The sequence below is a fragment of the Macaca mulatta genome, chromosome 18, assembly GCF_049350105.2.
Source record: "Macaca mulatta isolate MMU2019108-1 chromosome 18, T2T-MMU8v2.0, whole genome shotgun sequence".
NCBI classification, from domain to species: domain Eukaryota; kingdom Metazoa; phylum Chordata; class Mammalia; order Primates; family Cercopithecidae; genus Macaca; species Macaca mulatta.
In genome coordinates, this window is record NC_133423.1 from 81,407,559 (window position 1) to 81,421,048 (window position 13,490).

General features: G+C 45.8%; 2 protein-coding genes and 1 long non-coding RNA gene across 5 annotated transcripts in view; 2 read left to right on the plus strand and 1 right to left on the minus strand.

Moving 5' to 3' along the window:
• The window catches only part of LOC114673869 (uncharacterized), a 245,244-nt gene that overhangs the window by 169,791 nt on the left and 61,963 nt on the right, over positions 1–13,490 (minus strand). The window lies entirely within an intron of this gene.
• Positions 1,100–13,490, plus strand: part of APCDD1 (APC down-regulated 1) — a 34,669-nt gene continuing 22,278 nt past the window's right edge. Inside the window, exons 1-2 of one of the 3 annotated variants that reach the window (XM_077975283.1) lie at positions 1,100–1,222; positions 1,340–1,510. In XM_077975283.1, coding sequence (XP_077831409.1) covers positions 1,453–1,510 — 58 coding nt within the window. In that variant the 5' untranslated portion in view covers positions 1,100–1,222; positions 1,340–1,452. Of the gene's footprint in view, positions 1,511–13,490 lie in introns of all 3 variants that reach the window. The other 2 variants (XM_028838297.2, XM_028838295.2) reach the window with 2 other exon arrangements.
• Positions 6,968–12,595, plus strand: LOC144336511 (uncharacterized). The gene is made up of 2 exons (XR_013408368.1): positions 6,968–7,043; positions 10,999–12,595. It is a non-coding gene; the product is annotated as an uncharacterized LOC144336511 (long non-coding RNA).

Here is a 13,490-nt window from a genome sequence, read left to right on the forward strand (position 1 = left end):
AACTCCTGGGAGAGGCGAAGGTCTCAAGCAGGCCCTTGGCAGGGGAGGGACCTTCCAGGTAAATCAGATGGCTACTGCCTTGTACCCGCCCTGGAGAACGAAGGACCCCAGGGGAAACTCTTCCTGCCTTTGGGTCTTAAACGCCCATGTAGTCCCCCCTCCCCCACAAGACCGCGGGACACAAATAAAATCAGCGTGATTGTGGTGATTAAATCTGCCCTGGGAGAGCAGAGGACTCGGCGAAGGGGCCTAAGTGCACGTTCTTAGACTGACAGGGAGCGTTTCTCGGAGATTTCTCCCGTGTTTCAACAAGTCATTTGCCTCGTGAAAGGGGGAGGAAAAAGTGAACGGGCTCCTGCCGCCTATACCGTGCCCTTCGCAGGTTGGGGCCTGTGACAAGGCTCCCTGTGCTCCCCAGAGGAGCCAGGCACTGCGCCGGGGCAGGCGATTTGTAGCGAAGACCTGCCCCGCACCCACGAGGGGGCCCAGCGCTGAGGCAACCTCACCCCCAGCAGCCCTCCAGGCCTCTCTCTGGCCTCCCCGCTCTCCCATGCCTGCGCGCTGGCACACACCCCGGCTCAGCAGGCCGCTTTGCTCGGATCCCACGCGAGGCCTCCAGCCTCGCCGCCCGCAGCCCCTTCGAACACCTTTCCCCAGTGGCGTCGGCGGAGGCGGGAGGGTGACCCGCGCATTCTCTTTCCTGGCGGGCGGGGTGCGGGGCCGAAGGTTCCCAGCCCCTCCACGGAGGAAGCGCGCCCGGAATGGGGGGCGGGGAGGAGAGAAAGGGGTGCGCAGAGCCAGAGGGAGGCAGAGGGCCCTGGAGGGAGGAGAGGAGGAGGGGAGGATGGAAGGGGTAGGAAGCTGGGAGAGGAGGGGTAGGCGAGAGAGGGGAAGGAGGGAAGCGGGAGGGGAGCGGGGGAAGGAGGGGCGGCCGGAGTGGGAGGAGGGGAGGCGTTGCCCGACGCGCCCTTTCAAGTCTCCGCGCTCCCCCCGGCGGCGGCTGCCCGGGGGCGGTGGCTCGGCGTCGCCTCCCCCGACCGCCCCCTCCCGGGCCCCTCCTCCGTGCCGCGGCCAGGCTGCCCCGCCGGCGGCGCCCTGGAAATATGAAGAGACGCTGCAGCTGCGGTGGCGGTGGCGGCCACTGCAGCTCGGAGCGGCGCACGCGGCGGCCGGGGCGGGACGCGGGGCCGGGAGCGGAGAAGTCGGGGCGGGCGGCAGAGAGGCCGGGACGCGGACCGGGCCGGGGCGCCCACAGCCGCCCGACGGCGCCCAGGGAGCGCGCGCCCCGCATCCCCGCGCCTCGCCCGCCGGGCATGGGGCGCGCCGCAGCCGCCTGAAGCCCCGGCCTGGCCCGGCCGCACCCGGCCGGAGGCGGAGGGCAGAGCGCGCGCCCAGCTGCCCGGTCACCAAATCGGAGCGCAGCGTGCGGGAGGGCCCAGAGCAGGACTGGAAATGTCCTGGCCGCGCCGCCTCCTGCTCAGATACCTGTTCCCGGCCCTCCTGCTTCACGGTGAGTTCCCGAGGGCCACTGGAGCGCGCCCAGACGGAGGGGGCAGCCGGGCGCCGCGGAGTCCGCGGAGGCTTCGGGTCCGGATCGCGGCACGGTCTACACTGTCCCCTCGGCGGGGCGGATCCGAGGGGAGCAACGCGCCGACTGTGTCAGCCCTGGGAGAGGGGGCTCTGCCCGCTTTCCTAGGCTCGGAGCCCTCTACCCCAGGGCGCCCGGAGCTCTTTGCTGCGCGACTGTTCTTTTTGGAAGGGTAGAAGCTCTCGCACGCAGACACCTTTTATGTCCAGAATCCTTTGCATCCAGTCCGAGGGAAACTTTCGTCCACTCTGCTGGATTTTCTAACTGTACACTGCCATGAAATCGCCGGCTCTGCGAGCCTTTTTCCAAAAGGTCAGAATGCAGCAGGCTCTTGATGTGTTCCAAGCTTTTAGGAGAGCGGAAAGAGAAACTGATCATTTGGGAAGACGCATCTGTCTGCCTTCGGAAAACTAGTGTTTGTTGTCTGCCTGCACTTTGCCTCCCGATTGAGGCGGGGTTGTAGGGTTTTCTCCCAAGTGGACTGCTGCGTTCTCTGGGTGTAATTTTAAGAAACAGGGGACTCCTATTAGCCAAGATTTAAGCATTATAACCAGTCTCCTAAGGTGCACCCAAACTTGACGCCCCATTTCCTGGGCTTCCTGTGCCACTTTTCCCCAGGGGTTCTAGTAAACCTTTAGCTAGAGAACATCAGCCCTTTCAACGGGTTCCAGAAATTGCACTGAAAACACCAAAACAGAATTTCTTTGGGGTGAACAAGGCAGGTTTTTATGGCGCGTCGGGTTCATAATCCTGACAGGCCGTGGCAGATCACGTCGTGTTGATATGGGTGTCCTGAGCAAACTGTCCCTAATGGTCAGACACCTGACATTTCAACAGCATGACTTCACGGCTCTCCTTCCTCAACACCCACCGCAGCCACCCCAAACCTGCAGCGGGCTCCAGCTTCAAAATGCATGGTAGCCAGGACTGAAAGTCAGGCTGAGGACCTTCCCTCCGGAGGGTCGAGGGATTGTTAACCCACAAGCCACCGGGATGCCGTTTTCTTTGTAGTCCTGCCCCAGGTGGATGGCTTGCATAGCTCCACAGTCTTTGTGAACTTGTCTGGCTGGGCCAGACCTGTCCAGTTGCCAAGGTGTACTCAGAGCCCCAGTGATCCCAGAATTTTAACAGTCGGGATAGAAGGCTTGCAGTTCGAGGGCAAAAAGAGAGAAGGTATAATTATAGGGTTGGACTCCTAGGCCCATCTGCTTAGAATTACAGAGCAGTTTTAATCTTTGGCTGAAACATGAAACAAATCAGAGCCAATGAACAGATCAAACAGCAGCTGCCACACACAAAAGAAAAAAGAGAGAGATGAAACAGGAAAAATTGTCCCCCTTAAATTGTTGTAATATCTGTGAAGAAAAAAAGATAGTATGGTCAAATGATTTTAAAATTTAAAAAATTACTTGAAAGCTTGGCATGAACAGCATTTTTGGGGGTAAAATAATTGCCTTTTAAACTACAAAAGTGATCCTCAGAGATGCAACCTAGTGTAACTCTGAACATGTTCTCCCTCTTTTGAGAGGTAGGAGTTGTAATTACACTTCCTATTTAGCAGTCCAAACTGGGGTAGTAATGGCTGACAGGTAACAAGAGCCCAAGTATATCCTCAATGGGGACAGGAGCCCCAAATTTCCTGAGTTTGAAAATGTGCATCTGGAATCTTCCCTAACTCTGGGGATCGGGGGAGGAGGGCTCCCCAGACCCCATGGTGTTGGGAAGGGGATGGGGAGCAAGGAAATAACTGGGAAGGGTAGTCTGAGCATAAATGGGAGCACAGTGGAGCCAGACCGTGTGCGTGCTGATATGTGTGGGTGCATGTGTGTGTACACATATGTGCATATGTATTTTGAAGATAAGATAAAAAGGGAGGTTTGCAAAGTTGAGTTGGATGACATAGATAAACCTATGAAAAGTTATCCAATTTCAGAATGGATCTGCAATGGCACAGTTATTAAAACTAAAGTTGCTCAAAGATCTACTTAGATCCAGCAGAGAGTATCAGACTCTAGTGCAGAAAATAAACAGAGGAAATCATTGTTCAAGTTATAAATCCTCAGGATTCAAGAAAGGTTTGCCATAATTAGCAAGGATAATGTAAAGCACTAGAAAAGAATGGGATATTCTTTCTTTCCCCTTTTCCCCATTGACATCTACTTAATTGAAGTAGTTTTAACAACAAACGGGTATTACTCAACCTAACCAAGGGAATGGTTTGCTGAATATTCCTACTCAAACTGATAGGCGCTTTGCAGGCATTTAAGAAGTCTGTAGTAACAGATGGAGCGTGATCATATATTTAAATAGAAGTTATAAATCTGAAGGCAATTCTTGAAATCTTCTTAGAATGGATTAGTGGTTCTTTTCCTGATAAACAGGCATTTTATTTTCCTAACCATAGGATACCATTTGTCTATTTATGGGTCAACTTAGTAGATAAAAGCATTTGTTCTAGGGCGTTGAATGTTCCTGTGACAAACTTTAATAAATTTAGTTTCACACATCATTTAGAGATGATTTGTTAACACCACCAAGTCAGGTTAAGAAGTGCAAGAAGTGCATCCTGCGTGGGGATGCAGTAGATAACCATTATGTTTGGCATCCAGTCTTTGTTCAGTTTTGTGGCTACTTCTATTTCAATTCACTGCAATTTATAAATCATCCCTAAATCCTATCACTGAAATGAGGCTCTGGCAAGACTTGGGCCTGTTGTTTATTTAAGACTGCAAATGTGGTGCGAGACCCAAGTTCAAAATTTGATGGCATAAAAGTATACATGTCAGTTTTCCTTTCCTCCTCTTCAAATTCTGAAAACAATTGCAATACTTAATCCAAATAAAGCCTATTTAATGTCATGAAGGTATGCAGCTGGAAGATGTCCATTATCACTGTTTTCTTTGCTTAGATAAAAGCCACAAAAGTTTCAGATGTCAAATGCTAGAAATCATTCAGCTCCAAAACACAGATTAGCATGAGGTATCCAGAATAATTGTGACTGTAATGCCACAGCGGAGTGCCTGATTCTCTTTGCTAATGGAAACATTTGATTTTGAGTTTTGGAGCTGATGTCGGGAGAGATGTTCTATTCCCACACCCTGTTTACTTTTGTAGAATTCGTTGACTTTTCTGAGAGGTGAAGGCTCTTTCAGCTCTCCCCTTTCATTAAAGCATATTCTGTCAAGACTTTTAAAAACTTTGCAGGTTGCCAGATGAGAGTTTAACCAACACAATGTGAGGAAACATTTATATAGGGTTAAATAGAAATCTTTGAAAAACTATTTTACTAAGGACAGTTTTTGTGGCCAAAGAAACATTGTCTTTCTTGCACTCTTTTCCCCTCTCTTAGTCATAAAAAGAAAATGAGATCTTGAAAAGAAGCATGACTCATCTGTACCCAACAGGGGCAAGGGTCTTAGACAGATGTTAAATATCCTCTTGTTAAATACATTGACAAGCCAATTTCATTCTTTTATACTAGCCAAGTTCATTCTTTTTCCCCTTAAATGAGAAAAGAACTAAATATAGGTGGGTGATATGTCCGTGTAATTGCATATACTACTATTTAGGGACAGACTGATGACAATATAATCAATCAAAGGGAGGCATAAAACATTTCAGACCAGAAATAGAAGATGATGTGTTAGTGATTATTGTCTACATCGGTTGAAAGATACACAGCAGGCATGTCTTCGGTAGGCTCTTCCCCTGGAGTTGAAGTGATCGCAGGGAAAACCAGGAAAAAATCCACTACCGTCCTCCAAGTGTGAGTTCTTAATGGGTTGGTTTTGTGGACACAGGCCATTGCTTAGTCCTCGCCAATTTGGGAATAAAATTATTCTGGAAAGTCATGTGATAGGTATGTACATCTCAAGGTTGGAGAAAGGATATGGTATCACCCTAAAATTATCAAGAGTATTTTGTTCTGCAAAGGTTTTCTGGTTTCATTCATTCAGCTAACCATTTATTCAGTAAGTTCATCTATGAGGGCCTACTACGTGCCAGGAGCCACCATTTGCCAGGTCTAGTGGCTGAAAGGGAGTGTTCCCCCTTCCTTGAGGATTCTTGAAGAATATATAGGGGAGGGAAGAGAAGAAAAACTGAATGTAGAGCCTCAGAGCTGAGTGGATGGAACACTGCGGTTGATTGAACTATTTTCCCTGCTGGGAATCCCATAAATGTGCGCGCACACACACACACGCACACACAGACCCACACACAGACACACACACAGACACGCACACACACAGACACACAGACACACAGACCACACACAGACACACACAGACACACACACAGACCACACACACACACAGACACACACAGACACACACACAGACACACACATAGACACACACACAGACCACACACACACAGACACACACAGACACACACACACACACACCACAACTGTGCTGAAGAGGCTGGATGTGACTAGTCAGCTGCAGATCCAACATGCAAACTTTGCAACCTCTGGTTCAGCCCCAGTGTCCACCCTGAGGACTATGGCACTAGAAAATGGCACAGAAAAGTAACTTGTTTTCAACTAAAGTCAAATGGAGCCAAAAACTTGACCTTATTACATTTCTCATAAAGAGAGACTGCCTTTAGATATGAAGATTTCAAGATGGGTAAAAGCAGCAAGCTTACTGCAAAAAAAAAGAAAAAGAAAAGGAAATAAAAACAAGAACTTGATAAGCACAAGTACCACAATGGTGGTAAAATTCAGTACTGTCTGCAATACATACATGCTTTTATTTCAACAAAGTGGAAAGCAGTGCTGGAGTTTATCTACCAGCCCCCACTTCAAAGCACACATTTACAGTAATGACTGCCTATTTAATTGGGCAGGCAATTTCATGGCTAAGTAATTACCTGCATTTAATCTAATCAGTCACATTTTATGTGTCACAACAATTCTAACTTGAAAACACTTTTCTCAGTCTGATTATTAAAGTATACAGGGCACATTATATAAAGTACAGAAACTTGCAAAATGAACAAGGAAAGAATCATTTTAAGCTCTCCATCATTGTTGATATTTTGACATTATACTTAGTCTTTTTCAAGTTCAGTTTTTTCCCTTAAGCCTTAGAGTACATGTATAGAGATTAACCTGATCAAAGATTAGTTTAGCCCCAAGTGTGCTTGAAAATTATTGTTTGCTTCCCAAATAATTTTACACTTTATTATGTGTAAAATAGATTGGAACTTTTTATTTCTCAGTCAGTATAGATAGGCAGGTGAAGAACCATGGAATATATTCATCTAGATAATTCAGATTGTTAAAACTTTGTTGAGGTTGGGCGTGGTGACTCACGCCTGTAATCCCAGCACTTTGGGAGGCCAAGGCGGGCAGATCACCTGAGGTCAGGAGTTGGAGACCAGCCTGGCCAACATGGCGAAACCCCGTCTCTACTTAGAAAAATGAAAAAAAAAAAAAAATTAGTTGAGTGTGGTGATGCATGCCTGTAATCCCAGCTTCATGGGAGGGTGAGGCAGGAGAATCACTTGAACCCAGGAGGCAGAGGTTGCAGTGAGCCGAGATCGCACCACTGCACTCCAGCCTGGGCGACAGAGCAAGACTCTGTCTTAAAAAAAAAAAAAAAAAAAAAAAAAAAAAAAAACAAGCAAAAAAAACTTTATTGAAAAATCAGGGACTTGGACATGGAGTATACTGTCCTATTTCACTTTTTCCCGTATATGTCACGATGATTCAAGCCTAAGAGATACCTGAGCACATAGTTGGCACTTAACCATTTGTTGAACGAATGAATGTTGACTTGCAAAAGTCCAGCAGGCACCCCACCCTTTTTCTTCTCTCACTCTCTACAAAGGCTCTGTTTGGTTTCTGCGTACACTGGCATGCTTGCTCAAAGCACCATGGGTTTAGGAATGAGATCTGCTGTGGAGGGCTCTAGCAGAAGTACTGTGTGTGTTCACTTTGGAAACTATGCCAAGGACTGCTTTCTATGTGCATCGTCTGGTGAATTCAGGGGATGTGAACAGTTAACCCGACACATAGACCTTTTATTTAGGGCATAAACCTCCGTGTAAATGGTCAACCCTGTGCCTCCTTTCATTTAGGTGACTCTATTTTTAAAATGTGTTATCTTTGGGAATTTTCACTCTCCGGTAGACTATTGTGATTATGATTGTAGTTACAATCATTGTGCAGTCATTTAGGATTACTGTCGTGGGGTAATGTATTCCTTGGGAGTAAATCACTAGTGCACACACGCAGGTGCACACACTTACATACCACCGAGCCCTCCAGAGCTCCAGGATCTCATTTAGTTTTCTGGACATGGTCGTCAATAAAATTATGTCCTAAAGCACACAGGACTTAATTTGTTTCTAACAGACGAACCACTCCTTCCAGAATCTACTTTATTCTCTGACATTCATTTGAAAGAAACTACTCCCTTTGCCATAATAATTTTATCAGGGCCCAGACCATTGGCCCCCCAGTGTTTGAGACCATTTTATGGTGGAATCATTTGGATAACCTTATTCAGAATTCCTCTGGACTGGGAACAGTCCCTGGAGAGCTTCCAGTTTAGATAGTACCATGGAACTGACTTTATACATTCTCAATCAAGAGTGCCTCTGTACCTGTGTAGTAGCTAGCATTTGATCAAATGAGATGATATATACATAAAGTGAATTGTCAAGTGTAATGCAAACATTCTTCATCATCATCATGATCATTATGTTTAGTTTATAGAGGAAAAAGAAAGGCATATATTAGATGACTTACCCAAAACCACTTTGAAGACCAAAAACTCACAGCCATTTTCTTAATATTTGTTTGATCCTTTCAGATAACTCTTTTTTGCAGATTCACTCGCAACAAAATCTTAGTGAATGGGAACTCCATTCCCTAGTCCCCTTAATTAACATCTAGAATCTTCAACTAATCAAAATGTTGACATTATTTGTGTGTGTACTCTCACATATAGTATATGGTTTCTAACTCTTGTTTTATATGTAAAATAAGAGGAAAAAGCTTTTCACGGTCTACACAGAATTGTTACAGGTTCATTCCTTTCTACCCACAGTCCCACTTTACAGGCATGGTTGTTCCTAATAATGACCTTAAGGCACTTTTAAGAACCTGGATCATCAAAGAAAGATAATAAGGTCAAACTGCATTTGACATACAATGGCAGAAGTTTCAACAACCGAATATTGTGATTAACCAACACTTCCAATTACACAAGTAATCCAATTAAGTGGAGGAGCTTAAAAACTTAGCATTATATATAATAAGCACATTTATTATTATAAATAATAGGTGTACTCACACAGGAATGGTTATTATTAGTGTGGTCCTTGAACTTTGCATTGCTAAATAGTGGGATGATTGATTTATGCAATTTAAAATGTATTAAAAGAGACTGTATATATTTTACAAAAGTTCCTTTTCAGATGCAGATGTAGTGCTAAATTACTGTAGCTTCTTTCCTTCCTTCCTTTCTCCCTTACTCCCTCCTTCCTTCCCTCCCTCCCTTCCTACTTCCTTCCTTCCTGTGACCCTCCCTCCTTCCCTCCCTCCCTCCCTCCCTCTCTCCCTTCCTTCCTTCCTTCCTTCCTTCCTTCCTTCCTTCCTTCCTTCCTTGCTTCCTTTTTTAATATAACTTTTTGGTAATTCTTCCCCCCACAAGATGCGAAAGATGGTCAATGCCTCTCCTACACTACAAAAGAGATTTACTGTAGTTTGTTGGGAGCTGTTCCCTTCTTTTATCTTTCTCATTTATCCAATCAAGAAATCATGCAGGACTGAACCATTGCAGTAGCCTCATCACTGATCTTCCTGCTTCCAATCTGTCCCCCATGTCCCTCCAAAAAAACCAGAAAAGCAATTTTTCCAAAATGAAATTCTTACCACACCACGACGTTGCAGAAAATCTTGTGGTGGCCCCTCTTCACCTTTCCAGTGAAGTCCCCACTCTGCATAACAGACATGTGGTGCTTTCAACTGTGGCCCTGCCTGCCTCTACCCCTCGTCCTAGGTCACCCTGTGTCCCCTTCTCTTAGAGCCTCCTAGGTGAATCTGTCACTCCTGTCCCCCCATGCTTGAGTGTGCTCAAGCACACTCCTCCTAGACCACTTCTGTTCCATCTTCAAGATAGAGATGCCTCTCCTTGAACCCTCAGGGAAGAACTCAGACCCTTCCCCCTCTGGGTAGAGTCCTCTACAACCCTACAGTTTCTTGTCCAACGGAGACTCCCGGGGGAGAAATGTTTGTAGCTGCTATGTCCAGAACAGTGCCTGGCCCTTCAGAACCTTACTGATTGAATGAATGAATGAATGAATGAATGATTCGCTAGTTCCAGTCCCGAATTTGAAATTGACTTACTGCAGGCGATGCAACAAACACAGGAGCTCCTTAGTTGACCAGAAATCTAAGACGAGTGTCCTTGGAGGGCACACCGTGACTGATCCTTGAGAAGGAAGCTTTGGGGTTTACCGGTCTAACTTTTGTGCTTGGCCTCTGCCGCAGCTGAAATTGGTGCTTCAAATGACTTTTTAATTCCCAGCCATTTAACAGAAGTAGTACTCACAGGAAAGTCATCCACATTTGCCACATCAGATGAGCCAAGTAAACACTGGAGACCACTTGCAGTGGTGAACTGAAGGCCTAAGAGTCAGTTTCTCCTGCCTTACAGCAACTTCTTTCACTTGACCCCTTTAATTTTGCTCCTTAAGAGTAAAATTAATTTTGTTTCTTAAGAGTAATGAAGATGTTGGGTACTTTGAAGGGAAAATTTTAAAATGGAATAAATACCAACCCCATTTTTCCATCTTAGAAATAGAATATTAACCTAGAGTGTGAGCCTGAAATCACTGTGTCTTTGGGGAGCTGTGCCAGCCTTGGGGTTCTCCATCTGGCCGCTCACATGGGTGCCCTGGCTGCACTGCCAGCCTCGCTGGGTTCCTGAGCTGTGCTCATTGTCAAATGTGAGCAATAGCGAAATGGATATTGATCTTTAGAAACTCTGGGCTCTTTAATATCATTTTTTTCCTGCTTTCCAATGATTTGCATATTGGAGGTTCTTAGATTTTATTTCTTCCATCACTGGTTAAAAACATAGCTGTAGGCTCCTTTCCTGTGTGGCTCTAGTCTTATGAATGGCCCATGCAAGTGCTACCCACCACTCCCTCGCTCTCTGCCTTTGAACTCCCTAGCTTCCTCCCCAGAACCTCCTTCATCATTTTGACCCTTGTTCTTTGACATCCAGGCCAGTGAGACCTTAAAAGCTTCAAAGTAAAAACAAAACAAAACACAAAACATCTTTGTTAGTCTTTATGCTTCTGTCTTCTAAAGTCTAGCAAGTCAAGGTGAATAGGTATGTTTTATTTGTTTATTTTAGAGACAGGGTCTCGCTCTGTCACCCAGGCTGGAGTGCAGTGGCGCGATCATAGCTCACTGCAGCCTTGAACTCCTGGGCTCATGTAATCCTCCTGCCTCAGCCTCCTGAGTAGCTGGGACTACAAGCATGTGCCACTATGCCTGACGGTTATTTTCTTGTAGAGATGGGGTCTTGTTATGTTGACCATGCTGGTCTCAAACTCCTAGCATCAAGCCATCCTCCCACCTCAGCCTCCCAGAGTGTTGGGATTACAGGCATGAGCCACTGTGCCCAGCCTCATTGACAGGTATTTGTTAAACTGAGTGGAACTTATCAGCAACCGCAGAGCCTGGCACTTTGGGCCTCACTCTCTTCTACATTGAGGGTCATCATTTAACTTTGCCTGGAGCCCCTGTGTCCTTATACTTCGTCCTCTTCAGAGCTCAGAGTGAGCCTGGCTCCTCCCTGTGACTTTACCCTGATTTTAACTGTTCTGTTAGTTAGAGGGGACTTTTTGAGGATGGTCTAAGATCATTACTTGAAATAATACCAACCAACATGGTGCTAAAGTGAAACCAACCTTAAGAAATGGGTGATGTTTTTATCCCTTCGTCACTGACGAGTAGACCGAGGCTTGGAGAGTTAAGTGATTTGTTTAAGGTCACTGTGCTCATATTGGGTTTTATTGACTGCAAGATACCCATCTTTTTCGTAATTTAAGATCTCTGCAGGGGGTGTGCATCTCACGGTCATTGGGGGCCCCAGTTTTCCTTGGCCTCCAGGCAGTAGCCATGAGGGGTGACATTCCCTTTGCCTGTGTGAACCTGAACACAGATGCTCATCCTGTCCCCACATCACCTCTTTTATGTTCATCCTTGGGACTCATCTGGAGTTTCATTGCAAATAGGGTGGTTTTGAACATCAAGAGAGTATACATCTGAGTCAGCATGCTTGGTTTTTTTCCTCCCTCACTCATAAGTTACACTCTCAGCACTGAAAAAGGAAAATCACGGTGAAAATCAGACAGATCTTGTAATAGAGCAGTGGAGTGTTAATTTGACATTAGTGAAGCAAGTATTTATTGCTGGAAGAATAACTGCAACTCCGTATTTCTCACACAGCATCAATCAACTACTTGGAAAGGAGAAAGGCCAAAAAAGATGAGGCTTTGTTTTTGTTTTGTTGCTGAGATACATGCAGAGCAAACAGATTACCTGTCACACGTGCAGCAGTGCCACCAAATGCAAGAGAAATTGCCAAATGTCTTTGACTAGATACAGAAATGTCAGTGCCATCGGAGGCTGCTGCAAATAATTCACGGGTATCTCAGGACTGTTGTTCAGGCATCATGTCATTGTTTAAATGTGCATGTTTTGTCACTGATAATAAAATAATGATACATCTTAACACTCCTTGATGTCTTGGATCCAATGCGATCCTTCAAGTGGCAGATCTAGTTTCAAACTCAAGCAGCTGAACTCTGGAGATTTTACCCACATCCACTACACTCCTGACTTTTATTATCTTCATGGGAAAACCCTTGCAGGGTATAGAGGTTTACAAATCAAGTTTTAGAACACAGCTTGGTTGATAGTGAGATGGTGGCTTCTTTACTGAACGCTTAGTAGCATGTTTAAAGCAGAATCTTCCCCAACTCCCAATACCTTGTAACTTTAACTAAAATCTATTTTAAGTTAGCCACATCAAAATCAATCATACTGTTGACCCACCAGACAGCAAGTTATACTCGGTTTCATTCCTTGACTGCCTAGCAGGGACACTGAGGAAATGTTGACAGTTATCAAGATAACTACAACTGTTGAGGCTGGTGGAGGTCCAGTGAGCAGTCCCCTCTCCCCTACTCTGGTTCAGAACTAAGAGAGTGTTCAACACGAGGGTGAGGCACATGGGGATTAAAACATTAGCATAGTGATGAATACTCGATCAGAAGACACAGTGTAGATGGGTGCCCATGACAGGAGTGCTCACAGTTCCCCCCGAATGTTTCAGACTTCCCATCTGGCCCAGTGCCACAGCTGAACAACTAAAGGGGCATGGTCCTCACTCCCTGAGGAAGCTGATCAAAATGCATGTGATTGGTAAATAGGCTGGTTTTGAAAAGAAAAAAATGACTGAGTCAAGCATGCTTGCTTCCACTTCCATAACTCATGTGCCTTCACCAGGGGAGGGCAGAATGAGGGACAGGGAGGGAATGCCCAATGGAGACGCCTTCCCTCAATGGAACTTAAGGCCTCAGGAAAGGAAGCCCTGGCTTAATAACCATGACCATGAATAATAATAACACTGGGCAGAGTTCTCATGTTTAGAGTTTGCCCCATTCTAGCTCAGGCCAGAATTAAGGGACTTGGCTAAACAGGGCTGAGTGAGGTTGCCTTAAATTTGAACATGGCGCTGTCCTCTTGTGTCTAGAATCTCTTTTCACAATTTTCATTTAGTTGAGTAATACCCTTATTTGTCTCACTGACATCCATTGCATGTAAAATCTGTAAGAACAATCAGAAGCTGTCTTTCCATCTCAAAGCCAG